This window comes from Prionailurus bengalensis, chromosome B4 (assembly GCF_016509475.1).
Source record: "Prionailurus bengalensis isolate Pbe53 chromosome B4, Fcat_Pben_1.1_paternal_pri, whole genome shotgun sequence".
NCBI classification, from domain to species: Eukaryota; Metazoa; Chordata; class Mammalia; order Carnivora; family Felidae; genus Prionailurus; species Prionailurus bengalensis.
In genome coordinates this window covers 5,269,329-5,294,480 of record NC_057358.1, presented here as the reverse complement: position 1 = coordinate 5,294,480, position 25,152 = coordinate 5,269,329, and the positions used below count along the sequence as shown (strand labels likewise).

Below are 25,152 nucleotides of genomic sequence, written 5' to 3'. Positions count from 1 at the left end.
TAATTTTTTTTTCAACGTTTATTTATTTTTGGGACAGAGTGAGACAGAGCATGAACGGGGGAGGGGCAGAGAGAGGGAGACACAGAATCGGAAACAGGCTCCAGGCTCTGAGCCATCAGCCCAGAGCCTGACGCGGGGCTCGAACTCACGGACCGCGAGATCGTGACCTGGCTGAAGTCGGACGCTTAACTGACTGCGCCACCCAGGCGCCCCAACACATATCTCTTAAAAAAAAAAAAGAAAAGAAAAGAAAAGGAAAGAAAAGAAAAGGAAAGGAAAGGAAAGGAAAGGAAAGGAAAAGAAAAGAAAAGAAACGGAAAAGAAAAAATGGCAAGGAGTCATTATTTATAGAAATTCCGACAATCCTTATTTCCTGAAAAGTATTTCTCACAGATACATGTTGTGCCTCAATTAAATTTACATGGCTTCCCTTCCTTCCTTTCCTCTTATAATCTGTACTCTCCTCTCTTTCTATATTTGCCCAGCACGAGGCATATTCAGAATAAAAGCTCATTCATTTCTATTCATTCAGTTCGAAACATATTGTAATTTGGAGAGGAAGTTGGTTGAAGTTACATTTTGAGCCGTCTCGGATACAAAAGTTTCTACGGGACGATGGCAACGGTCTCAGTTTGTTTCTAGGAAAATGTGGGGTACCCATAAATCCTTTATTAAATAAAGTGCAGGGATGTGTGATGAAATCATGGCAAGGCTAAGTGTGTGAGCACGTGACCGGAAGGTCCTGACCTCCCAACATGCTTCCTCTTCTTTGCAGAACTGTGTGATGAAAACCCGCCAGATATCCAACACGCCACATTCAAAGCCCTCACATACAAGACGGGCACCATGTTAAATTGTGAATGTAAGAAGGGCTTCCGCAGAATAAGCAACGGGTCAGCCTTCATGCTGTGTGCAGGAAACTCGAGCCACTCCTCCTGGGAAAACAAATGCCGGTGCATAAGTACCTGTAAGTGTGCCCTTTTGTGACACCACAGGAAACAGAAGGACTACAGCTCAGAGGGGGCCAGAGCTCCAGCTTTTTGTTCACTCAGCCCTACAGATGAAAAGTGGGCAGCCCAGGCTATCCAGCAACTCATTTCAGTGGTTCCTGGAAAATAGTTCACTGAACAAATATTTAAGGAGTGCCTCCCAGTTCCAAGGACTGATCTAGGCACTCGGGATCCCCAACACTCAGAGAACTTACATTTTGCAGGGAGAGACGGAACAGATGTTATACTAATAATTACTGAACAATTTGAAAATAAATCTAGTTTGCAACACTGTAAATGCACTTAATGCCACTGAGCTGTACGTTAAAAATAATGAATATGGTAAGTTTTACGCTATGTATATATAACTTATCGCAATTTTTTAAAAAGTTTTTTAAAGCTTATTTATTTATGTTGAGAAACCAAGCGTGAAAGTGGGGGAGGGGCAGAGAGAAAGAGAGAGAGAGAACCCCGGGCAGGCTCCATACTGTCAGCCCAGAGCCTGATGTGGGGCTCGAACTCATGGACCGTGAGATCATGACTTGAGCTGAAGTCAGATGCTTAACTGACTGAGCCACCCAGGCGCTCCTTGTCACAATTTTTTTAAAGCTAAAAGTGAAAAAGAAGAGTCAGAATGAGCCTATGCAAAGAATAAGAAAAATAAGAACAATTTCAGTGGGCTGAAGCTACCTGCCAGGCTGCATTTACTGTTTTGCATTTTGCCCCCGAAGCTCATGCCTGGTGCCGCCCACACCCTGCTGTTGACACATGCCTATCCTGGCTCTACCTGCAGCGACACGGCCATGTGAGCGCCTAACTAGTCCCCGCGATGCCTCTGCCCCTCTCCTTCAGTGCCCTTCCCCGCAGCCCTAAGGAAGAGGCTCTGGGTAGAAAAGCAGAGGCAGTGGGCAAGGCCTTTCCTCCCCCGATGAGAGTAAAAAGGGAAGAGAAGCCCATGTCACTGAATTTGAGTCTCATCTATTACCCACATATTCACTGTGGCCACCACGGGGTCTTCCGGGCATGTCTTCCGAGGTCAAATATACGGTCAGGCAGAAAGCATCATCGGTCCCGGGCCTTCCCAGCCCAGCGTCAGGGCATTCCAAAACATGGAGTATTCCCCCCAAAGACCCCACTACCCCCAAAAGGTTGCTGCCTCTTGTTCAGTCTCACAAGCCCCTTGCTGGGCTGGGGGAGCAGGATTAACAACCCGCAGGCGGGTCAGGCTGGTGTGTGAGCAAGGCCCCAAATCTGCACTAGGAAAGCAGAGAGGAGGAGGAAGTTGCTCTCCTCGAATGTCTTTATCTCTAGACTTCAAAACCTGGCTTGAGAGCCTCGTGGCCCTCAATGCCCGCAGTGACTGGAACTAGCTGTGCACTAAGGGTCCCAAACCTCATCATTGCTGTTGAGGGTGAACAGAGAAGGCAGGGCCACTCGCTGGGAGATGGTGGCTGGTCACCTCCCCAGAGTGGAGTTTGGAGGGAATGACCCCCAAGGGGCTTTCTAAGCCTGAGTTGGTCTAATACCATAGTTTTGCTACTGAACATTTGTTCTCAATTGAATCCTGAAAGCTCTCACGAGACCAATTTCTCTACGAGGTCTTTTATGCACTCTGTGATAACAGAACATGGTGAAAACTGGTGGGTCTGTTTGTCCTTTAAAATTTTTTTTTAAGTTTATTTATTTATTTTGAGAGAGAGAGAGAGAGAGAGAGAGAATCCCAAGCAGGCTCTACACCCAGAGCGGAGCACGACTTGGGGCTCAATCTTACAACCCTAGAATCATGACCTGAGCCAAAATCAAGAATCAGACACTCAGCCACCTGAGCCACCCAGGCACCCCCTGTCCTTTTATTTCTTACCCCTGGAGATGGTGTCCGTGAGCCACAGTGCATTCTGTTTCAGCTATACCACGCGTGGACTGCACAGTCTGGAGAGCACTGCTCTGCTGTTCCCAGCACACCCTCCACAGACCTCCAGCTAGAACCCTGACCCCCCACCCCCTTCACAGCAGTGCCTATGCTCAACTCCTTTGCCAAAATCTTCACGATGGAGACAAGTGTGGTAGGAGGCTCCTCTCCTCCTTGCTTTAAGATCATATCCCTTTAACTTTAAAAAACAATTTTTTTGGGGGGGGGCGCCTGGGTGGCGCAATCGGTTAAGCGTCCGACTTCAGCCAGGTCACGATCTCGCGGTCCAGGAGTTCGAGCCCTGCGTCAGGCTCTGGGCTGATGGCTCAGAGCCTGGAGCCTGTTTCCGATTCTGTGTCTCCCTCTCTCTCTGCCCCTCCCCCGTTCATGCTCTCTCTGTCCCAAAAATAAACGTTGAAAAAAAAAATTAAAAAAAAATTTTTTTAAATGTTTATTTACTTTTGAGAGAGAGACAGAGTACAAGTGGGGGAGAGCAGAGATAGAGACACAGAATCCGAAGCAGGCTCCAGGCTCCAAGACATCAGCACAGAGCCCAATGTGGGGCTCAAACTCATGAACCGTGAGGTCACAACCTAAGCCGAAGTTGGAGGTTTAACCTACTGAGCCACCCAGGAGCACCCCCCCCCCCCGACCCCGCTTTTTTTTTTTTTAAGTTCTTAATCCCTTTAACTTTTAAATGAGCTGCTTTAGGGAGACAAGGGAGTCAGCCCACAGGTTGGCAGATGGATGGCAGAATGGACTCCCCTTTGGGGAGACACACAAACCCCAGAAAATCTACCAGTTCTTTCAGAAACATGTTGTAGGGCACTGCTGTCATGCATGGGGATACTGACAGGCCAATGCTGAAAGCACCCCAAGGGCAGGGCAGGGTGTGGCTTCTCTTTGTAACCCCCACACCCCAATACTGCTGGGCATGTTGCAGGCAGTGGAAAGGCACTCTTCTTGAGTAAATGAACACACAAGAATGTTTTCTATTTTAAGCATTTGTGAAGTGATTTGCTTCATTCTATCCATGTTCTCTAGCCCCAAGGGCCACAGATGGACAAATTATCCCTAAACCTGAAGAACAGAAGGGAAAAAGCCCCATGGGAATGCAGAGCCAAATGCAGCCCACGGACCAAGTTAACCTTCCAGGTAAGAAGTGCATCTGAGTGGCTGTCTGGCTGACTCCCAGAAGCCAACTCTTCTCTTAGCGTGTGTTCCCCAAAGGAGGGAAGTCTGTCCCACTACCCTCTTCTTTAAGGATATCAGCTAAACAAGAACTGTTGTATCGTGTCTGCAGGTGGTAGTGCTGCTCAGCATTTCAAGCCAACTTGGGCTCTGGGCTTCCTCCTGGTTTGGGAGCTGGCTGAATAGAGTTCAACTCAATTCAGTTCAATTCAACCCAATTCAGTTCAGTTCAATTCAATTCAATTCAGTTCAATTCAATTCAATTCAGTTCAATTCAATTCAACTCAATTCAGTTCAATTCAACTCAATTCAGTTCAGTTCAATTCAATTCAATTCAGTTCAGTTCAATTCAATTCAACTCAATTCAGTTCAGTTCAATTCAATTCAATTCAGTTCAATTCAACTGAATTCAATTCAACTTAATTCAGTTCAGCTCAGTTCAATTCAATTCAATTCAGTTCAATTCAATTCAATTCAATTGAACTCAATTCAAAAAGCATGTGTTGGGACTAACTGTGCCCAGCGCTGCCAACCGAAGATACCAATGTGAGTACACAACCCTCTGTGCCCTCAAGGAAACACTCTGCATTTTCCCTTTACGACAATGAACCACACTGGTGAGTACTGAAACTGCAGGCACCTCCTGGCTAACGGGCCGGGTCTGAGTGGGCACCATGACTAACTACCCAGTTGCTCCTGCAACTCTAAAATGAATCATTTTGCACTCCGGTTGTTATGTCAGGAAGAAATAGAGCCCGTTAGGAAAGCCTGACTTGTGGAGGACCCACTGACCTTACAAGATCCTATTGTCCTGTGCTAATTTTATAACCTTACAAAAAAGTTTATCATCTTGTATATAATTTCATTTGAACCTCATAACCCACTGAGTCAAGGAGCAGGACTATTACTTTGATTGACTGGAGAAATTAAGATACAGAGAGGTTAAAATACTCGGCTAAACCCACATCACTTAGGAGTAAGACTTCAGGTCTCCTGAATTAGACTGGAGAATCTTTCAACTGATTCCTTATTTTAAATTAATTTGAATTTATTTGCAGCTTCTCTTATAAAAAAAAAAAAGACAAATCCAGGGGCGTTGTGGCAACGTGATGTTTTTATGTTGTGCGTCCAACATTGTACTGAATGGCATTTCAAAACACATTTAATTGTTTTTCTCTCTTTTTCCCATCTTCCCCTGCACAGTTATTGAAAGGTTTCTCAGGAGGTCAATGTTTGTTGTCCTTACTCAAGAGATAATCATTGGTTCTGGCCAAGGGCCCTTTCAAAGATCATCTGAATGGGGATGTTTCCACTTGAAAGAAGTAAATGTAATTTAAACAGGTTTGGACCATTATGGATTTTATTGGCTGTAAAAGAAATTTTATTCTGAGACTAAATCACAGGTGCGGTCATGATTTGCAAGGTACTACACTAGAGCAGACCATGCAGGACAGGGCCACTTGGCTCCCCCTGGGACTTCCCTCTGGAGCAGAGGGGTTATATAGAAGATACTTTAAAAGAAATCAGACCGTGGAAGGCCTGTAAGGTCAAGGCATATGTATAGCTCCACATGTCTAGGGAGAGAGGGTACATGTGGCTCCATATATGCAGATTTTGAGTGGGGTTGGGAATCCTGAGAATAAATCAGAGCAGGACATGATCACCGGGGTTGTAGACCAGTCAGGCTTGGGTTTTAGTTGGGCGAGTGGAAGGTTAGAGGGCATGAGGAATTTTCAGAGGCCTTGGCATGACTCACATAGGGCAAGCGTTAGGTATGGCTTGATCAGGTTCCATTTCTCTGAGATTCTCTCAGCCCTTCCTTCCTTCCGGCTTTGGCTTTATCTTCAGTCCTCCAGCCATGGCCCCAAGATGACCACAAGCCACAACCTGAGGATGTACCTCCTCACTTAGCAGTGGAGATCCAGAGTGGTCTGCACATTTCATTGGCCCAAATGGGCTTGAGCCTCCCCTTGTCCCTCAGCCGAGACGGCCCTTCCCACTCCTGTCCACTTATGGAAACTCTCGCCATCACCAGAAGTAATTTCTCTTTCCTCTGTGTTCCCACAGCAAGTGTCTGCTCAGCTATAATACTCAGTACATTCTGCCCTCATTGCTTTCTCACTCAACCGATCGTCCGCTCTTGCAGGAGTCACTGGGTCTGTGTGCCTTCCTGCAATGAGCCTGGCAAAGTTCCTGACACAGAGACATTCTCAATACGTATTGGTTGAATAAAAGAATGAACGAATGAACGCACGAATGAACAAAATAATAAGAACCAAGGTCCAGTCTCTAGGAAGGGGCAACTGGGATTCACTCACCATGCCGTCGCCAACTTGCCTTGAGAATTTCCTTTTCCTCTTCCAGGTCACTGCAGGGAGCCTCCGCCCTGGGAACATGAAGATTCGAGGAGAATTTACCATTTTGTGGTGGGGCAGACAGTTCACTACCAGTGCATGCAGGGATTCAGGGCCCTGAAGAGGGGTCCTGCCAAGAGTGTCTGCAAAACGACCTGTGGGAAGGCAACGTGGACACAGCCCCGACTCCAGTGCATAAGCGAAAGGAGTGATGGCTGGTTTCCAGGTACAGTGGCCCCTTCGTGGGTCCACCACCCTGCTTTTCCATCGGGCTGGCCAGGATGGGATTCCTGACCTACCAGCCGTGTAATCTTGGGCACAGCACTTCACCTCCCTGAGCCTCTGTTTCTGCTCATTCTAGAAAATAGACCAGATAAAGTAAGGTCTCTGTCACCTAAGGTCTCCTGTACCCTGAGCAAGGATAAATGGCAGAAATGGAAGAGGAGGGAAGACCTTGCCAGTGTCCCAGAGCACCCCAGATGCCACCGCACTGGTGATAACGCAGCCCCTTCCTAGCTGACCCTGAACTTCAACTTCTTCTTCTAAGCTGCCAACGCTTCTTCCCGTTCAAAAGGGCAGGTCCAGCCTGCCACCCACGCGTGTGTCATTGTAAACTCGTTATTTGCACAGCACTCGCTGTTAGCAGGCCCCTCTCCTTCTGTAATCCCCACCTGTGCTTTGATAAAAGTGCAGGGAAGGGGCCTATTCAAGCACGCACATGTACACGCACGCACATGCACATGCACACTCATTCACACAGGTGTACCACCCACCTAGGCTGAGGTCTGCTAGTTTCATTCCGAAAGCGTATTACTATTTTTACATGTAACCAACCGTACATGGTTACTTACGTGTAACCAACTGTAAGTGTCACAGGTTTCTTAGCTCACCACCTGTCGGTTGGTAACCCTCCCCAGGAGTTTCCCTGGGTGAAATCTGAAACTGCCCCCATAGATGGAGCACAGGAGGGAGAGACCAAAGGAAGAGGCAGGCAAAGGCCACTGTTGGTAGGTGGCAGTTGTCACAAGCAAAGGGAACCTACACAGGAGGCTTGTCCTGGGCGGGAGCGAGATGAAGGGATCTCCACACTCACTCGTCAGATGTTAAAAGTTTTTGAACAGGCCTTCACTGGGTTCAGTCGTGTATACTGTGCAGGTGGTCTCAACCACATCACCATCTCAAGGCTTGCCCTTGGAGTAGCCTCTGGGAGCAGGAAGGGCAAGCGGAACCCACATCCCACTCACAGCGGAGGGGGTGGGGAGCCTCTGGGTGCCCAGGTCCAGCCCACGGGTCCGTTGGCGGTCATATCTCTTTGACGACGTCCCCGAACACCACCACTTGCCATACCCTGTGTCTTCCTCTTGGACTCTTTGGGGATGCTGTGCTTTCTTCCCGCAGTGTGAGCCACACACTGGCCAGGGTGTCTGTCACTTCCGTCTAAAAGGACGACAAGGCAGGGCAGTGTCCTGGATAACTGGAACCACCCACAGGGAATGAGGACCCTGTTACAGAGAAAAGTTGTCCTTTTGTGCATTTCTATTTCATTTGGTGTTTCAGGGGTACTTGTAGTATGATGACTGGTTTCCAAGCCACAGATGGAAACCAGGGCTCAGTACGAAGTGGCCAGGATCAGGGCCAAATTCCCTGTTACCCAGCTTTGCCGGGACTGCTTACCCCCTTGCCTGTAACCCTGACAGAGAGCCACGCGGCACTGTGGCCCCAGACAACCTGCCGAGAATGGCACTCTGATCTGATCTGGGGATCAGCTGATAGGGGCGGGGCAGGGTGTACGTGAGACCCCCCCCACCCCGCTCTCCACCTCCATCAGCTCCTCTCTCCTCCAGATGACGAACAGCCTCAAGCCAGCACTGATGCTGCTCTTGGGAGTGACACTTCCTGTCCCTCAATAACGGCAAGTACTACAGGTACGTCTAGAATTTCTGGGAGGGTAAAAGCTGGGCCCTGAAATTGTCATGCCAGAGAGGGGGAAGGCGGTTTTCCCAGAGCAACCCCTCCAGTCCACGGCTCAGGGATCTACACCCGCATCCCGCCCCTCAAACGTGTCAAAAGCAGTGTCAGGATGAGGACAACAGGCTGAGGGTGGTATCTCGGGGCAGAAGGGTGAGACCCTTGTCTTTCACACCCCTTCCACCAGCCTCTGGGGTTCCCGCTCACTGAGAAATCCTGACACTCCCCAGCTTGTGCCGTCTGATCATCAGCACAAACTGAACACTTCCTCCTCTCCCTTCTGCACAGATTTCCAGAGACATACGGAAGTGGCTATGACCACGGAGTCATTTGTATTCACAACCGAGTATCAGATAGCAGGTGGGTAGGGGGTCCCTTCTGCTGTTGACAAAACATACCCCAAACAGAGACTGTGGGATATGTCGCTTGGTTGGTCTGGTGGGTTTGGTTGGTTAGTTTAAAATGACCCCCTCCTTACACTGTATAGTAGTTATACAGGTAAAAGACTAATCCAGATATTAACAACATAAACTCGCGGTAATCAGTTAGAGTAAGCTGGGTGTGAAGTCCCAACCAGCCCCCAGAAGTTCCTCCTGAACAGATCCGAAATGATAAAATATACTGTGGCCTGGGGGGGGGGGGGGGGGGAAGGACAGGGGGAAGGTGAGGGAGGTGAGGGGAAGAGATGCGGTATAAGCATGCAAAGAGACAAAAAAAAAAAAAACCCAAACCTTCCATAAACAGTACAATTGTTTCCTGGTAGGAGAGAAAAACAGGCTTTGAAGGAGGAAAAAAACACCCAAGCTCATAGAAACAGAGAGCTGAGTGGTGGTTGCAGGGACTGGGGCGAGGGTAGGGGTGAGGGAAACGGGGAGATGTTGGTCAAGGAGCACAAATTTTCCATTAGAAGATGAGTAAGTTCTGGGGATCTAACATACAGCATGGTGATTATGGTTAACAATACTGTGTCGTATACTCGAATTTGCTAAAAAAGTAAATCTTAAGTGTTCTCACCACAAAAAAGAAACAGTAGTTATGAGGCATGGTGCAGGTGGTAGTTACTGCTATGGTGGTAATCATTTTGTAATATGGACTCACATCAGATCTATACTTTGTACACCTTAAATGTACACAGGGTTGCCTGCCTGGTCTATACCAATAGAGCTTGGAGGAGAAGAAGAAAACTAGACTGTGTCAGGCACATCTAAGACTGATGGTTTGATGGGTAGGCAGATAGATAGGTAGGTAGGTAGGTAGGTAGGTAGGTAGATAGATAGATAGATAAGCAAGCAGGAAGGAAGGAAGGAAGGAAGGAAGGAAGGAAGGAAGGAAGGAAGGAAGGAAGGAAGGAAGGAAAGCATTTGGGAAATATGAATACTTTCAAGAGACGCTTATGTGTTTATCATTTATCCTTGTATTTTGACGTTTCTTTCACCCATGGCAGCCCTCACTCGTGGCCTCCTTAACTGAGGCCTCTGAAGCTTTCTGAAGAGAGTGCCTGTCCCTTCACTCCCCCCAGAAAGAACCAAGCCCCTGGAAGCAAGGCTCCATGCCCTTTCCCAGCTCCCCACTGCCCCCGTCCCAGGCCCTGAGCCTCCCAGGATCCCAGGTCCAGCGGGAGCTGCATTCTGACCGACCGGGGAAGGCTCTCCTCCTCGGGGAAACCCTCGCTCGTCGGGGGAGGGGGGCGCCTCAGAATGCTCTGCGCCCTGGCCCAGCGCCTTTGCTGAACTGCTTCTCTGTTGACAGTGGCCGGCTGCGTCCTCCTGCTGATCAGTATCGTCCTTCTGAGCGGGCTCACCTGGCAGCGGAGATGGTGAGTCCCGCACGGTCACGAAGCCCCTGTCCCGGCTAGCGGGTGAAGCCGGTGTGGGCAGCGTGCGTGGGCAGAGAGATCCCCTCGCCCCCCAGCCCACCCCATTCTCCCACTAGCCAGCAGCAGCCGGGGGAGGGGGCAGTAGAGAGAGACCCGGCCAGCACACATCCCCACAGAATCGATCTCCAAGAACGAAAGCGAGGACACGGCAAAGGAAAGGGCGCTGGCACGGGCTGAGCGCCTACCGTGTGCCGGGCTTCCCGCTTCTCTAATGAATGTTCCCACGACCCACCCCTCAGAACCTTCCAAAGAGCTACAGGCCAACCCATCAGGGAACACGAGCAGGGTTGCGCGGCAAAGGCCAAAACCGCAACCTGAGCGTAGAGCCCCAGACACTTCTGCCCCCATCACTGGGCTACAAGGAGACCCGTGGGCACATCCACCTGAGCTCTCCTCTCTGCGCGCCCCCTCTGCCTGGGGCAGATGCTCACACCACAGCCCCCTCCACTGGGATGCCACCATGTGTGGCCTTAATTTTCAACCGTGGCTGCAGGTTAGAACAACCAGGAGAGATGTTTTTTAGACACCAATGCTTGGTCTCCACCCGGAAGCTCTAAGAGGGGGGCCAAGATATTAGTACTTTTCTTTTTTTTTTTTTTTTTTCCAGCTGAGATAAAACACATCATTGTAACCATTTTAAAGTGCACAATTCAGCGGTTTTTAGCAATGCTGTGTATATACCACTATCTCATTACACATTAGACATTTCCGTCACCCCAAAGAGAAACCCTGTACCGCACAATTCCCCATTTCCCCGGTGCCCTGGAAACCACAAACCTACTTTTCAGCTCTGTAGATTTGCCTGAGATACTGCTTCTGTTTTAAAGCTCCTCAGATCCAATGAATACATATGCATCCAGTTTTTTTTACTGTTTATTTATTTATTTTGAGAGAGAGAGAGAGGGAGAGGGTACAAGCTGGGAAGGGGCAAAGGGAGAGAGAGAATCTCCAGCAGGCTCCACACTGTCAGTGCAAAGTCTGATGCAGGGCTCGATCCCACAACCTTGGGGTCATGACCTGAGCCGAAATCAAGATACGGACGCTTACCGAGCTGAGCCACCCCGGCACCCCTGATCCAGTTTTGACAACTCTGTGCTAGGCCAGTGGTTCTCAAACTTGAGTGGACTTGTTAATCAGAATCTCCTGGAGGGTGGGGCACCTGGGTGGCTCAGTCGGTTAGGGGTCCGACTTCAGATCAGGTCTCGATCTCACGGTTCGTGGGCCCCGTGTCGGTCTCTGTGCTGACAGCTCGGAGCCTGGAACCTGCTTCGGATACTGTGTCCCCCTCTCTCTGCCCCTCCCCCACTCACGCTCTGTCTCTCAAAAATAAGTAAACATAAAAAAAAAAAAAACCATTAGAAAAAAACAAGAATCTCCCGGACGGCTTATTAAAACATGGGCTAGCAGGCCCCGCCCCCCAGAGTTTCTGATTCAGCAGGTCTGAAGTGGGGCCTGAAAACTGACATTTCTAAAAAAATTCCCAGGCAAGATTGACGCTTCTTTTCCAGGCACCAAACCTGGAGAACCACTGCATAGACAGACACTATCAAGCATCAAGAGAGTGAATTCATTCCACACACAAACAAAAAGGCCCGTGTCTCCCTCGCTTTAGACAGTGGAGTGTTAGACCTACTATGTTACTCTCCTGACTATTTAGGGCATCCCTAAAGCACCACCCCCCAAGGGTGCACTCTAACCAACCTTGATATAAATTCCCCAGCAAGACCCTGAGAAGACACAGATTCACCCCCCCAAAACCCAGAGCTCTTAGATCCCATAGAGGCCCAGGCAGAGAAAGGCCAGCAGATTTCGTTTGCTGTCATATTGGTCATCAGGCCCACAATATACTCCCGATTGTCCTCGTGTGAATTAAAAAAGTGCAAATTACTGGGATGCAGAGGGCAAGCCCCCTCGGGTTATTATATTGGGAGTTGCTCATATACCTGGCTGTCGACCAGCTTCTCTATGGTGTTAGCTGATTCCTAAGGCGTTCTTTTAGGATCGTGTGGCATGAAGCATGTCAAGTACCCAGTACACTGTAGGAACTTGACACGTGGTAGATCCTTGCCTCCCCTTGCTGACAAGACTTAAAACCCAGCGAGGAACTTTTCATTTAGGAGCTTAGGTATTAAAAGCCTTCAGACACAAAGTGATGACACTATTTGGGAATGGTAAAGGTTTGGAATTTACGTTGTAAAATAACGAACAGCCTGAATCTATATGAATTTCCACAAGCTCTCCCAGAATTAGTCTTCCAGGAGACTCCAACTCATTCCTCAAACTGAGCCTTCTGCCAGAGAGCTAGTGCAAAAAAAAAAAAAAAAAAAAAAAAAAAAAAAAAAAAAAAATCCCTCCTAGACTCTAATTTCATCTGATGGTGCCCTCTTGTGGCCACAAGAAATCCTACATTTGACTATTTTTACTTTTTTGGATTAATTACTAGGAGCCAGTGATAAGATCTGGCTTACACTGGCTCCTGACAGCCAGAAGCTACATTTTCAGGAATTCTGTGAACTGTCTTTAAACAGAGCCATTATAAAAAAGTAAGTACATAGACATAACTGAATAAGTTATATTAAAAACGAAGTTAATAAGTACTCTAAATTAACCACTTTCTAATTATTCTACGAGTTGGTTTGTTGTCAGAGTTATTTACACCTATCGTGTCTGTATCGAGGAATTATGCGACAAGATGGTGTGTTACCGCACCTCTCTTCCCAACCCCGTATTCAGTTATGTCGCGTTGGTAGCTCGAAACAGGGCGTGGTGGGACTATTTACACCATGGAAATAGGCCAACTTTTCCAGAGAGCTGGCTGTTAATCATTCACCAGCACCCCATGCCCACATCCTTGCTCCATGGGAGCTGTGAGCGAGGTAGGAACTAGTCAGATGTTCCTGTGGACTAAGTAAGGGCTGGTGAAAGTCTAGGACTGTACCGTCCTATACAGTAGCCACCAGCCATATGTGGATATTTAAGTTTAGACTCAAATAGATTAAATATAATTAAAATTCAGTTCATCAGTTACACTAGCCACATGTCAAGTGTTTAATAGTACTTACTGTGGCTACTCTATTGGATAACACAGATGCAAAACATAGAAACTAGGAGTTTTCAGTTCATGAGACTCACTTAGCACAGTTACTATTATTATCCCTTTTCTGCACCTACTGTCCTCCATATAGTTCAAAAAATAATTATAGAATATCTCTTATATAGATGTTGGTGAAAGGGCATAAACTTGCAATTAGAAGATGAGTAAGTTCTGGGGATCAAGCGCACAGCATAGAGATTACAGTCAACAATATTATATACTTCAAAGCTGCTAAGAGACTAGATCTTAGATGTTCTCACTGCAGAAAAGGAATGATAATTATGTGACATGATGGAGGCGTCTGCTAACTATGGTGGTAATCATGTTGCAATATATAAATACGACATATTAAAATATACAAACATGTTGTACACTCTAAACTTACACAATGTTACATGTCAATCCTATCTCAATTAGAAAAAAAAAAAAAACTATTACAAGAATATCCGCTCTGTGCCAAGCAGTTCCTCGGGGCCCAAAGGTGAATACAAATGGCCCCCACTCTAAGGAGCTTACAGACTAGTAGAGGAGAAGAGGGGGGAAAATACAGATTTCAAATACAATTTCTTTTTTTTTAATTTTTTAATGTTTATTTATTTTTGACAGAGAGAGAGAGACAGACAGACAGACAGACAGACAGACAGAGAGTGTGAGTGCAGTAGGGGCAGAGAGAGAGAGGGAAACACAGAATCTGAAGCATGCTCCAGGCTCTGAGCTGTCAGCACAGAGCCTGATTCGGGGCTTCGAACTCACGGACTGTGAGATCATGAACTGAGCCAAAGTCAGATGCTCAACAGACTGAGCCACCCAGGCGCCCCTCAAATACATTTTCTTAAAGCCCAAGAGTGGATGTTATAGGAACAAAGAGAAAGGACACTTAACCCTACATGGGGGTGCCAGCAAGGTTTTTAGAGTTGATGGTGCCTATGGCCAGATGAACAAAGGCAGGAGATGGATACCAGGCAGGGGGAGCGTGGGGACAGGTAAGGCGAGGTGAAAGGGCATGACGACGTCCAGGAGAAGTCGAGCAGTTCTGAACACCAGGATGCGAGGCGTGTGGTGCTGTTACAGATGGACAGTGACCACGTCGTGGAAAATTGGGTCAGACTGAGGGGCTCGGACCCTATCCTGGGGCCAACAGAGAGCCACAGCAGCTTTACCTATGGGGAAAATGGTAGCACTGGCCCTTTGAACAGTCTGTCGACAAGATAGGCTAGATTTAAGGGACCAAGTAATCATGGTGGCAGCTTGATTATGTTATGATGGGATAAATCCACACGAGAGACAATGTGAACATGAGCTAGGTCAGTGGGCACCTGTTAAAAAGGAGGAAAAGAATCAAGAGATATATAAGGGGGTCAAATTATCAGGATTTTCCAGGTGGCTGGAAATGAGGGTTAAGGAAGACAGATGGCCCAGGGATGACCCCAGGTTTTTGAGTGTGACAATGGGACCCTTAGCCACTATACACCAGGATGAAATACAAAGAGCAGGACACCCCTTGGGGGTCAGCAGCAAAGCAGACCCCATCCTGGAGTCCATTCCCTCAGACCCACTCAGCCTCAGCACCTGTAACTGCCCAGCTCTGGCTGACAAGGGAATGGAAGGGTTCCCCTGGGCTGTTTCTCAGATCTGCTCACCGAACAATGATGGAACTACCATGCTGTAAGGACCATGGGGCAGCCGGTTTGGGCTTCCAGAGGCATGGAGAGGCCTTGAGGTCAGAGTTCAGGATCTGAAATGTGGGAAGGTAACAGGATCTGGGGGTGGAACTTTAAGTTAGCAGGTCAACGGGGGCTTATGTTGAATGCTCTACCCATGTCGGCTTAGGGTGGGGATCACATTTTTCTTGGTGCAGTATTACACCTATGACTGTGACATAGCTATATCGCCACAGGAGGAAGAGTAGAAGAACAATCTAGAAAACTAGGAGTGCTAAGAAGCCAAGAACACCTCACAGAAATCGCGGAGCACAAGCAGAATCAAAGAAGTTGAACACTCACCCAAGACGCATCTCCTGTGAGATCTCCTGGGCTTTGGAAAACTCGGAAGCCACATGCCAGAGCCCCAGGCGCCTGCAACCTCATTACAAAGCCAGCTCTCTAGTGCCAATGAGTGAACTCGACCTGCTTCTGGGCAGCAATTCTAAGGTCATTGGAGGAACAGGGAGGGACAACCAGAACTCTAGGTCTTATTTTCATGTCTACATGTTCATTGAAGCTTGAGCACCAGGGGACTCTCTCCATACCATATACAGGTTAAAGAAAAGTAGCTTCATGTTCATTTCATCCATACTTCCCAGTTTAGAAATCCCAAGGAAAACCCTAGCATAGAATATAAATAGACACACACACACACACATGCACACACGCGCGCGCGCACGCACACGCACACACACACACACACACACACACACACTCCTTACCCCATGTAATTGGACTCTCCATTGATTGATGCAGATCCCTGTCCCAGCTTCTGGGTGATTAGCCCATTCTCCTGGCCACATTCCATAATGAACACCTTCCAAGAACTCTGAACCGGTAACTCTGAATCTTTTTGTCCTTAGCTCTGTTCTCTAAGCTAGCCTCCTTCCACTGAACCTTCTTCGATTGTGAATTTCTAAACAGAAGCCATGGCATCGTAATCTTTGGGTAACACCAACAGAGGGCAACCGAGCCCTTGGGATCACGGAGCTTCTGTATTTAAAAGGATTTTACTGGAGGTGTGCTGGAAAAGAAGGGTAATCTAAGTCCCAGGTGATGAACTGTATCCATGACAAAGCTCTACCTGAATATTACTAACACGCCCCTTTAAGATTTAGTTTCTGTGGGATTGTTATAAATGATTCTCTGAATTCGGTCTGCATGAATGTGATGTTTAGAGACAGATGCATAATGTGTGAATGTCTACATTTCCAAACCAGTGTCATAAAAACACTGACAAGGGCTTAAAACATCCAATGTTTATGGGCGGAAGGAAAGAAGAAGGAAGTGCAAAGCAGGGAGGGAGATCATGCTGACAGAGTGTAACGTGGGAAAGGTCACCCCAGTTGTCCTCAAACTGTTAGCAAATCAGTTAGCAAATCAGAACCACCTGGAGGCCCTGTTGGACCACAGAAGGCCCATGTCGGGTTTCTGAGGAGCAGGTCTGGGGCGGGGCCCAAAGATGTCCTCTTCTGACAAGTTCCAGGTGCTGCTGCTGGTCTGGGGACCTCACTTGGAGAACCACCGGGTTATAAATCTCCATGCCCACCCACTCTCAAAAATCACATGATCAAGGAGATTAATGAAAGGTTCAAAAAGCATCCAGTTTTCATTTCCGAAAGGCCAAAAAGTGTTATTTAAAAACGTGGGCAGGCATCAGCAAATCCATAGCCAGATTACGGAACCGTTTTCTGCCCTTTCTATGACTAACAAAAACGATCCAGATTTCAGTGTCCACATCCTCCCTTCCCCCAGGTACATGTTTTCTGAGTTGAGAGAAATCCCAGGCCAGAAAAAAAAAACAAAACTTTTTTTAGTGTTATTTATCTTGAGTAAAATTGAATTATCATTAGTCATTTTGGGGAGGGAGATCTAGGAGATCAATTTTTTTTTATAATAATTAACATGTGATTTACCTTTTCCATGCTCATTCTCTTATAAGTGTATGGTGGAGTTTTCCAGAAACTACATGATACGTGATGATGTCATTGCTCTGATGTTGACATATAATGAACTTATTACTATTGTTTATAAGAGAACTAATAAATAATATTTTTTAAATTTAATTGTTTTAGTGTCTAAATATGGTATCACTAGCTATAATGACATGGATTAAAGCTCTTTGGGCCCCAATGTTTTTTAATAACATACAAAGGTCCTGACAAATAGTTAGCAAGTGCATCATCACTGGTCATTCCATTAAGGCAAATCAAAACCACACTGAGATACCACGTCATGCCCACTAAGATGACTTTAAGCAAAAAGAATAACAAATGTCGACAAGGATGTGGAGAAATAGGAATCCTCATACTTGGCTGGCAGAAATGTAAAATGGTGCAGCCACTGTGGAAAGCAGATTGGTAGTTCCTCAAAACTTTTTATTTTATTTTATTTTTTATTTTTTAAAATTTACTTCCAAATTAGTTAGGTAGTTCAAAACTTTTAACATACGGCTACCACATGACCCGGCAATTCCACTCCTGGGCGGATACCCACAAGAGATGAAAACCTATGTCCACACAGAAATTTGTACATGACTATTTATAATAGCATGATAACCAAATAGCCAAGAGGTGGAAACAACCCAAGTGCCCATGAATAATAAATGGATAAGCAAACCGTGGTCTATCCATACACTGCAATGTTACTCAGCCATAAAAAAGAATAAAGTATTGATACATGGTACAGTGTGGGTGAGCTTCAGAAACATTATGATAAGGGGCGCCTAGGTGGCTGAGTTAGTTGAGCATCCGACTCTTGATTTCGGCTCAGGTCATGATCTCATGGTTCGTGGGATCAAGTCCTGCATTGGGCTTTTTTCTGACAGTGTGGAGCCTACTTGAGATTCTCTCTCTCCCTCTCTCTCTCTCAGCCCCTCCCTCGCTCACACTGTCTCTTTGTCTCTCAAAATAAATAAAATAAACTTTAACAACAAAAAAAGAAACATTATGTTAAGTGAGAGAAGCCTGATACAAAAGGTCACATGTTGTATGATTCCTTTTATATAATATATCCAGACCAAGTAGGCAGATCCAGGGAGACAAAAAGTAAGTTAGTAGTTAACTGTGGCTGGGGAGAGTGATTATCTAATGTTTTACTCAACAATCTGTGAATATGCTAAGTGCCACTGAAGGGTACACTTTTTTTGATTATGTGAATTTCATTAGCCTCAATTAAAAGAAACAAAAAAAGAGATCCTGCGACCAGAATATTTGCTCATCGCTGGTTCCATTCATGATCCCCCAAGAACAGTTCTCAGCTCACAGTAGAGGACCAGGGTCTACCTGAAGTTTTTATGGTGGTTTACTTTCTAATATTCTATTAAGTGAGTTATTTACAAGACCCTGAATTTTTTTTAAAATTTTTTTTCAACGTTTATTTATTTTTGGGACAGAGAGAGACAGAGCATGAACGGGGGAGGGGCAGAGAGAGAGGGAGACACAGAGTCGGAAACAGGCTCCAGGCTCTGAGCCATCAGCTCAGAGCCCGACGCGGGGCTCGAACTCACAGACCGCGAGATCGTGACCTGGCTGAAGTCGGACGCTTAACTGACTGCGCCACCCAGGCGCCCCTAGACCCTGAATTTTTTAAACTAAAATTAATATATTACTAAAGTTTCCTGAAGACTCTCAGTATTCTATTGAAAATGTGAAATTTGTATTGCTTCCAGGAAGAATGCTGTTACTGATAAATTACTAGGACCATCTTGGGTTGGTTTTGGTTTTTGATTGGAATTCTTTCAGCTAAATTATAAATTATTGTCAGTACTTTTCATATAAGGGATGTGTCTGATGGCCCCCCAAATGTGCTCATCATAATCAGTGTAACTTGTGGTGGGTTTTCTGACTTATTGACCGTGTACAGTGATAGATCTTTGCATCAGTTGTGTTGTTGGCTTATAATTTTCAAGTAACCAGGTTTTAAAGCACAAATGTGTTCTTTTTTAGCCGGGGGGGTGGGGGGGTGGGGGAAGAACACAAGTTGGGGAGGGGCAGAGAGAAAGGGAGACAGAGAATCCTAAGCAGGCTCCAGGCTGTCAGCACAGAGCTCAATGCAGGGCTCAGACTCACAAACCATGAGATCACGACCTGAGTCAAAATCAAAAGTCAGACGTTTAACCAACCGAGCCACCCAGGCACCCCTGAAACACAGATGTGTTCTTATTTAAAAGTAATCATTATGGCTCCCAGTTTCCAGTCTGACATAGAAGGAACTCGGAAGCCATCACTCCCCTCCTTCCAAAGAGAAAGTCCTGAACAAAGTGAAAATCGGCAACTCTTCTTAGATCCATCAGACAGTTGAAATCTGGCCAAACCTCTACCCGCAAATTGAACAGAGAGGCGGGAACAGTGAATCACAGTGTACCAGGAGCAGACACTGGGCTAGTGCCAAACTGACGGACTGTTGGAGGACCAGTGCAGACAAGTCCTTGGAGCCCTGCCTGGACTTCCATAAGTTTTACCTCCAGAAGACATCCAAGGTTCTCAGGGTGAAGATCAGAGAAAAGCCCCCTCACGCTTTTGGCAGGAGAAGGAAGAAAGGAACCATTTTGAAATACCTTACCAAGGCCTGTCCTCAGGAGAAACTATTCTCCCAACCTTCTTGGGTTTTACTAGAACCTAACCAACTGGAGGGAACAGAAATACCCAACCCTGACCTGCTCTAGCCTTCCACATAGGAAAGGAAATTATGCAGCTCCAGCCCATCTGAGGGGGGCAAGAAAAGAAGCCAAGGGTTTCTCTGGTCTGAGTGGTTCAAGTGGGGCCTCACATTGGCACTGTGGCCAGAGGACGTAAGATGGTCCTTATTTCCCTAGCCTGAGCCATGTACCCTACCTCTAGAACCAAGAGGAGAATCAACAGCCCTCATGAGTTGCCCGGAGTGAACAGAAGAGTAAGACCTGAGTGAAAAGTAGGTCATTACCAAGAGAAGGGAGAATGGATGTTGACCCTTTTCTTTGTGACTTTGCTCACAGCAAGTATTATTCTATTGAAGAGTATCCTCAACGGTCACATCAGCCATACCATTAGGAAGCTTCAGAAGAGCCAGGTCAAAACTCAGTCATGGGGATGGGAGAAAAAGTGTGGACAATGGATTTGCGGCACTGGCATACAGGAATTTTTAAGGGTGTAGAAAGATGTCTTTGACGTTCTTCCATTGACAATGTGCTAGGTTGTCCAGAAGAAACTGGGACTCGCTATCTGAGCTGCGGCAGTAAGGTCTGGAACGAACTGCACTGGGGGGGGGGGGGTGTTGAGCTGGCGTGGGGGGAGGTCACTGAGAAGACAGGAATGCCAGTTGACTTGCAAGTTGGACCCAAGTGATTGGAGGCTCCTCAGCCCCTCCTCTGTCCTTGGAATGTGGATTCCACTTGCCTTTCTGCCTCTGGGAAGCTGCTCCAAGGACACAGCCTTGAGACTGTGATGTGGTGTTGAAAACATCTGCACCTACTTAAGGCTCCTTTATAAACTCTTAAGATGTGGTGGGTGTGTGTGGAGATCCACCTGTCTTGCTGCCATCCCAGCCAAGTCTCATATGTAAATTCCCTTGCTTATTCAAACTGCCACCTGCCAGCCTGGACTGGGCTGCCTTTTTCTTTCCAGTCTCTTCCTGCCCTCCGCCAGCCTGGAGGCGGGATTCACATTTCACTGGAGAAACACCAGAAGAGGCTGCAAACCAGCAACAGGTGAGTCAGCCAGGAAATGGGAGAAATGGGTCATGGGAATGAGACATCGCAGGAAAATCCTGGGTTGGTCAGTGAGCTCCATGTGAGTCAGGTGCTTATGGACTGCCACACGAGGCTGGGGTGCCCTGAAAACACCGGCTGCTTTCAGGGGCTTGCTTGACAAACCGCACATAGTGCACTGGGTGGAGACTAGATGTGCAAGGCTGTGCAGTGAGCTGGCCTCTGCCGCGGACAGTTCTATTGGCCACCAGTGCCCACCTCGAGTCAGAAACCGAGAACAATCAGGGAAGGATGTGCGGGTGCCCACTAGCCTACTGGCTTCGGGGTGGGCAGACAAGGTGGGAGAGCAGGATAATAGCACCCTTTTACAAAGCTAGGAGGGCTCCAGATGCTTTGGATTAAGATCGGGACACTTGTTGACAGAGCCTGAGTAAGATGCTGAGAGATGAAATCCGGGAGAAAGGGATAAGAGTGAAGAGAAGGATGCTATGGTAATTGATGAGAAAATGGATAAAATGCCCCAAGCCGTCTGACCCCTAATAAGAAAGAAAATTATTTTTAAATTGCAATAACCCCAAAACACCCAGGGGAAAATTTACATTCTTTCTCTGTCCCCTAAAGTTGTAAGTCTTGTCCTGTCTTTGAAATGTGAACACCCCAAGAGGTAACCAAAACATCGCTCACCGAGACTGAAGAAAAGAAAGGGGGGCGTTAAGTTTATTTATTTATTTTGAGAGAGAGAAAGAGCACACAATCAGGGGAGGGGAAGAGAGAGGGAGAGAGAGAATCCCAAGCAGACTGTGCACTCAGCGCAGAGCCCGGTGTGGGGCTCGACGCAGGGCTTGAACTCAGGAGCTACGCAATCACCACCTGAGCTGAGATCAAGAATTGGCTGCTTCACCGACTGAGCCACCCAGGTGCCCCAAGGGAGAGGGAGGCTTTTTCAAAATGCAGATTACTGTAGGAATTCCCAGAATCCAGTGCACACCTGTGCACCAGTGTCACAGATATCAGTAAAAGGCTTTAGCTGTGGAATTGGGTACCCGGTTATTGGCTAGAGATTGGGAATGAAAGCACTGATATAGAAAGTTGGAGGTCTGTGGAAAAGAAATATTAAAAAAGAAGTTTTATATGTAGTCGAGCTATGATTAGCTGAACTATGAATAAAATAGACTTACATAAGCTAAAAAGAAAACAGTTATACTATCAAAAGTACACTGGTACAAAATTAGAAAAACAAAATTTCTTTCTGTTGAAGGGATAAAGTTTTCTTTGATTATTGGCTTGCTTTTCTTAAGAAATTGTAAACAAAGGATTTTCTTTACCTTTGATGTAACCTACCTGGGAAACAAAGGCTCCGTCTTTTGTCTTTATCAGGTCTTTGATTACTTAAGAAACTAAGTCTTCTCTGTTGGAAAAGCCAAGTTGTTTACAACTATGTCACTTCTGATTATATGTTCAATTTCATGAGAAGCTCTGTCAAAGAGGAAGTGATACTAAACTTTCTTTAGGGTATATTTGTATGAAATTCCCCGAACTCTGATATGTCCTAGTATAACCATGATCTATAACCATCTATAACCTAGTACAGCCAGGTCTAGAACCATGGCCATTTGTACATCTTTTGTCATTTGCAGACACTTACTGTTTTATCTGAGGCTTTGGCAAAAAGCATTCTTGCAAAGCATTCCTGACAGGTTTCTAATAACTAAGATTGATTTGCCTTCATGTGGGAGATATAATAACAAACCTTCCCAGCAGTCCCCCAAGGCTACCTGCACAGCCCATCCATATGCATGGGGTAGTACTGGGGTACCTGTTCCTATTCTCCCCACATCAGTGAAATGGGCCCATTACATGGATGATATAACGTTACCATGTGAAGACTTGCCTCTGATGCAGGACATCCTGCAGGCTTTGCTGGAGCATCTCTGAGACAGAGGATGAGCATTGAACCCACAGAAAATTCAAAGCCCATTCACCGTAGTAAGGTGTTGGGTGTCATCTGGCCAGGTAAAACACCTGTTGTCCCAAAAGCTGGGATTAATAAGGTGCAAGCTTACCTGGCCTCTGGGAACATGAGAGAGGTGCAGGCTGTCCTAGGGATTTGGGGGGGGGGGGTTAGTGGACTTTGCTTCCCCACAGGCACAGTGTTCTTGTCCCTTACGCTGCCTGGCAAAGAGAGGGCATATGTGGGACATGGGATCAGAGTAGCAAGCCACCTTGAGAGAGCAAAACTAGTAAAACAGATTAAAGCTGTGGGCAGCTCCTGAGCAGGGCTGCTGTGTGAGTTAGATGCGTCTGTGACTCTGGAAGATATGGTCAGGCACTGTGGCAGAGACAGGAGATTGTGTCCCTGGGACTTTAGTCCCACCTCTGGAAGGGGACAGAAACCTGAGCTGCCCCCACAGAACAGGAGCTCCCCTCTCACATGGCAGCCAGTGCAGCGGCCAGAGAGCTGAGCTCAGAGCGGTCTGGCTGGTGGTCACCCATGAACCCTGGCCCGTTGCACCCACGGTCCGTTGCACTGACAGCTGGGTGGGCTGCTCTAAAGGGACTGACCCTGTGACTTGGACAGTGGAAAGCAGAGGGGTGGGTGATCGTGAATAAACCCTTGTGGGGCCAGGATGTATATGGAAAGACATTTGGGTCCATCTGCAAGAGTCTAAGGCATCTTGACTGTTTTTCATGTCCGAGTTCATAACAGACACGCCCTGGCAATCAGGAAGCTGATGCCTTAGCTCAGGTATGAGCCCTAGCTACTGACTTGGGTGCATACTAAGAGTGGCCACTGCAATGCCCAGGTAATATAACCTATTGCCAGAAATTTCAAAATGCCCTTAAAGTATAGTGTCTTGGTTAATGTAGTAACCAGCATGTCCTGTATGTTCTAAACGATGCCCAAGGCAACACCAAAAGAATCTGGATCCAACTTCTGGGGAAGATGGCAGAGTAGGAGGATCCTGGGCTCACCTCATCTCACGGATACACCTAGATAGCACCCATGTCAGTGTAAATCACCCAGAAAACACCCCAAAGACTAGCACAACAAACTGTCCACAGCTAAATGTGGAGAAGAGTCCGCATTGAAGAGGGTAGGAAGGGCAGACACGAGGTCAGGAGCCAACCAGACCCACAGGACTGTCTGTAGGAGTCAGGAATGCTGTGGGTGCAGAGAGGGGAGAGGAGCAGACCCCACAATAGGCACCCCAGACCTGAGGGACTCGCACTGGGGAGACAAATCCCCATAAAATTAGGCTCTGAAAACCAGAGGAGCCTAACTTCATGAATTCTTACAATCAGTGGGACTTAACATGTAGAACTTTAAAAATCAGCAGGCTCAGCTCTGGAAGAGCCAGAGGGTGATAGGAAACTGAGTCCCTGCCCTTAAAGAGACAGCACAACAAATACCCCTGCTAAGATACAGCATAGAAGCAGCAGTTTGAAAAACATATGGGAAGGAGATGTATTTACTAATCTCAGAGCATGTCTTAAAGAGGCAGGGATCTTTGGAAGACTTCTCCAAGAATAAAAGAGCTAGGCGCCTGGGTGGCTCAGTCAGTTAAGCATCCAACTTGGGCTCAGGTTATGATCTTGCAGTTTGTGAGTTCGAGCCCCGTGTCGGGCTCTGTGCTGATAGCTCGGAGCCTGGAGCCTGCTTCGGGTTCTGCGTCTCCCTCTCTCTGCCCCTCCCCCACTCACATTCTGTCTCTCTCTCAAAAATAAAAACAAACATTAAAACAAAAAAGAAGGAAAAATAGCTGGAGGGTACCATTTCCACCCCACCCCCACTAACCTAGATACAGGGACACCTGTGGGAAATAGCACAGCCCAAACACTCTCCACTCAGGTTGCCAACGGCTTGCCCCCCCCCCCCACATCCTTTTGCAGACCTGCCCCCTGCATCCCAGCCTGGGCAGCATTTTCCTGTGCTGCAGCCCCCCCCCCCCCCACAGCAGACTAGATCTGTGATGACCTTGCTGGCACCACATGCCCCACACCTGTGTTTTTCTGTGGATCCACCCCCAGCCCCCCAACAACACGCTTTTGGCATGAGTCCATCCAAAACGGCACCACAGGCCTGGTAGTGTGCAAGCAGCCCAGACAGGACCCAGCACCGCTCCAAGGTGCTCCCTGCCCAAGGGAGAGGGGAAGACAACCATGCCCACCAACTCAACTGCAGCCCCAGCAGTGGACTCCGGGAAGACGTCTGGTCTGACTACAAGCCCACCCACCAATGAAAGCTTCTCGGGACGACAGGGGGAGAACCCCTGCAGCTCTGGGCTACCGCAGCTCTGGGCTACCATGGCTCTGGCAAATGATGGCCTGACTAAGCTCAAGTCCAAGGTGGCCCAGACTGGCCCACCAACAACACAGGGACC

The 25,152-nt window shown here is 47.3% G+C and overlaps 2 protein-coding genes across 2 annotated transcripts in view; one reads left to right on the top strand and one right to left on the bottom strand.

The window, feature by feature from the left end:
* Positions 1-15,741, top strand: part of IL2RA (interleukin 2 receptor subunit alpha) — a 55,595-nt gene extending 39,854 nt beyond the window's left edge. The window contains exons 2-8 of the mRNA XM_043561528.1: positions 776-967; positions 3,943-4,053; positions 6,454-6,669; positions 8,288-8,368; positions 8,700-8,771; positions 10,161-10,227; positions 15,279-15,741. Of these exons, the coding sequence (XP_043417463.1) occupies positions 776-967; positions 3,943-4,053; positions 6,454-6,669; positions 8,288-8,368; positions 8,700-8,771; positions 10,161-10,227; positions 15,279-15,303 (764 nt within the window). The 3' untranslated portion in view covers positions 15,304-15,741. The remainder of the gene's footprint in view (positions 1-775; positions 968-3,942; positions 4,054-6,453; positions 6,670-8,287; positions 8,369-8,699; positions 8,772-10,160; positions 10,228-15,278) is intronic.
* FBH1 (F-box DNA helicase 1) overlaps positions 6,420-25,152 on the bottom strand; it is a 168,995-nt gene continuing 150,262 nt past the window's right edge. The window contains exon 24 of the transcript XR_006294384.1: positions 6,420-6,475. The gene's annotated coding sequence lies outside the window, so the exon portion shown is untranslated. The remainder of the gene's footprint in view (positions 6,476-25,152) is intronic.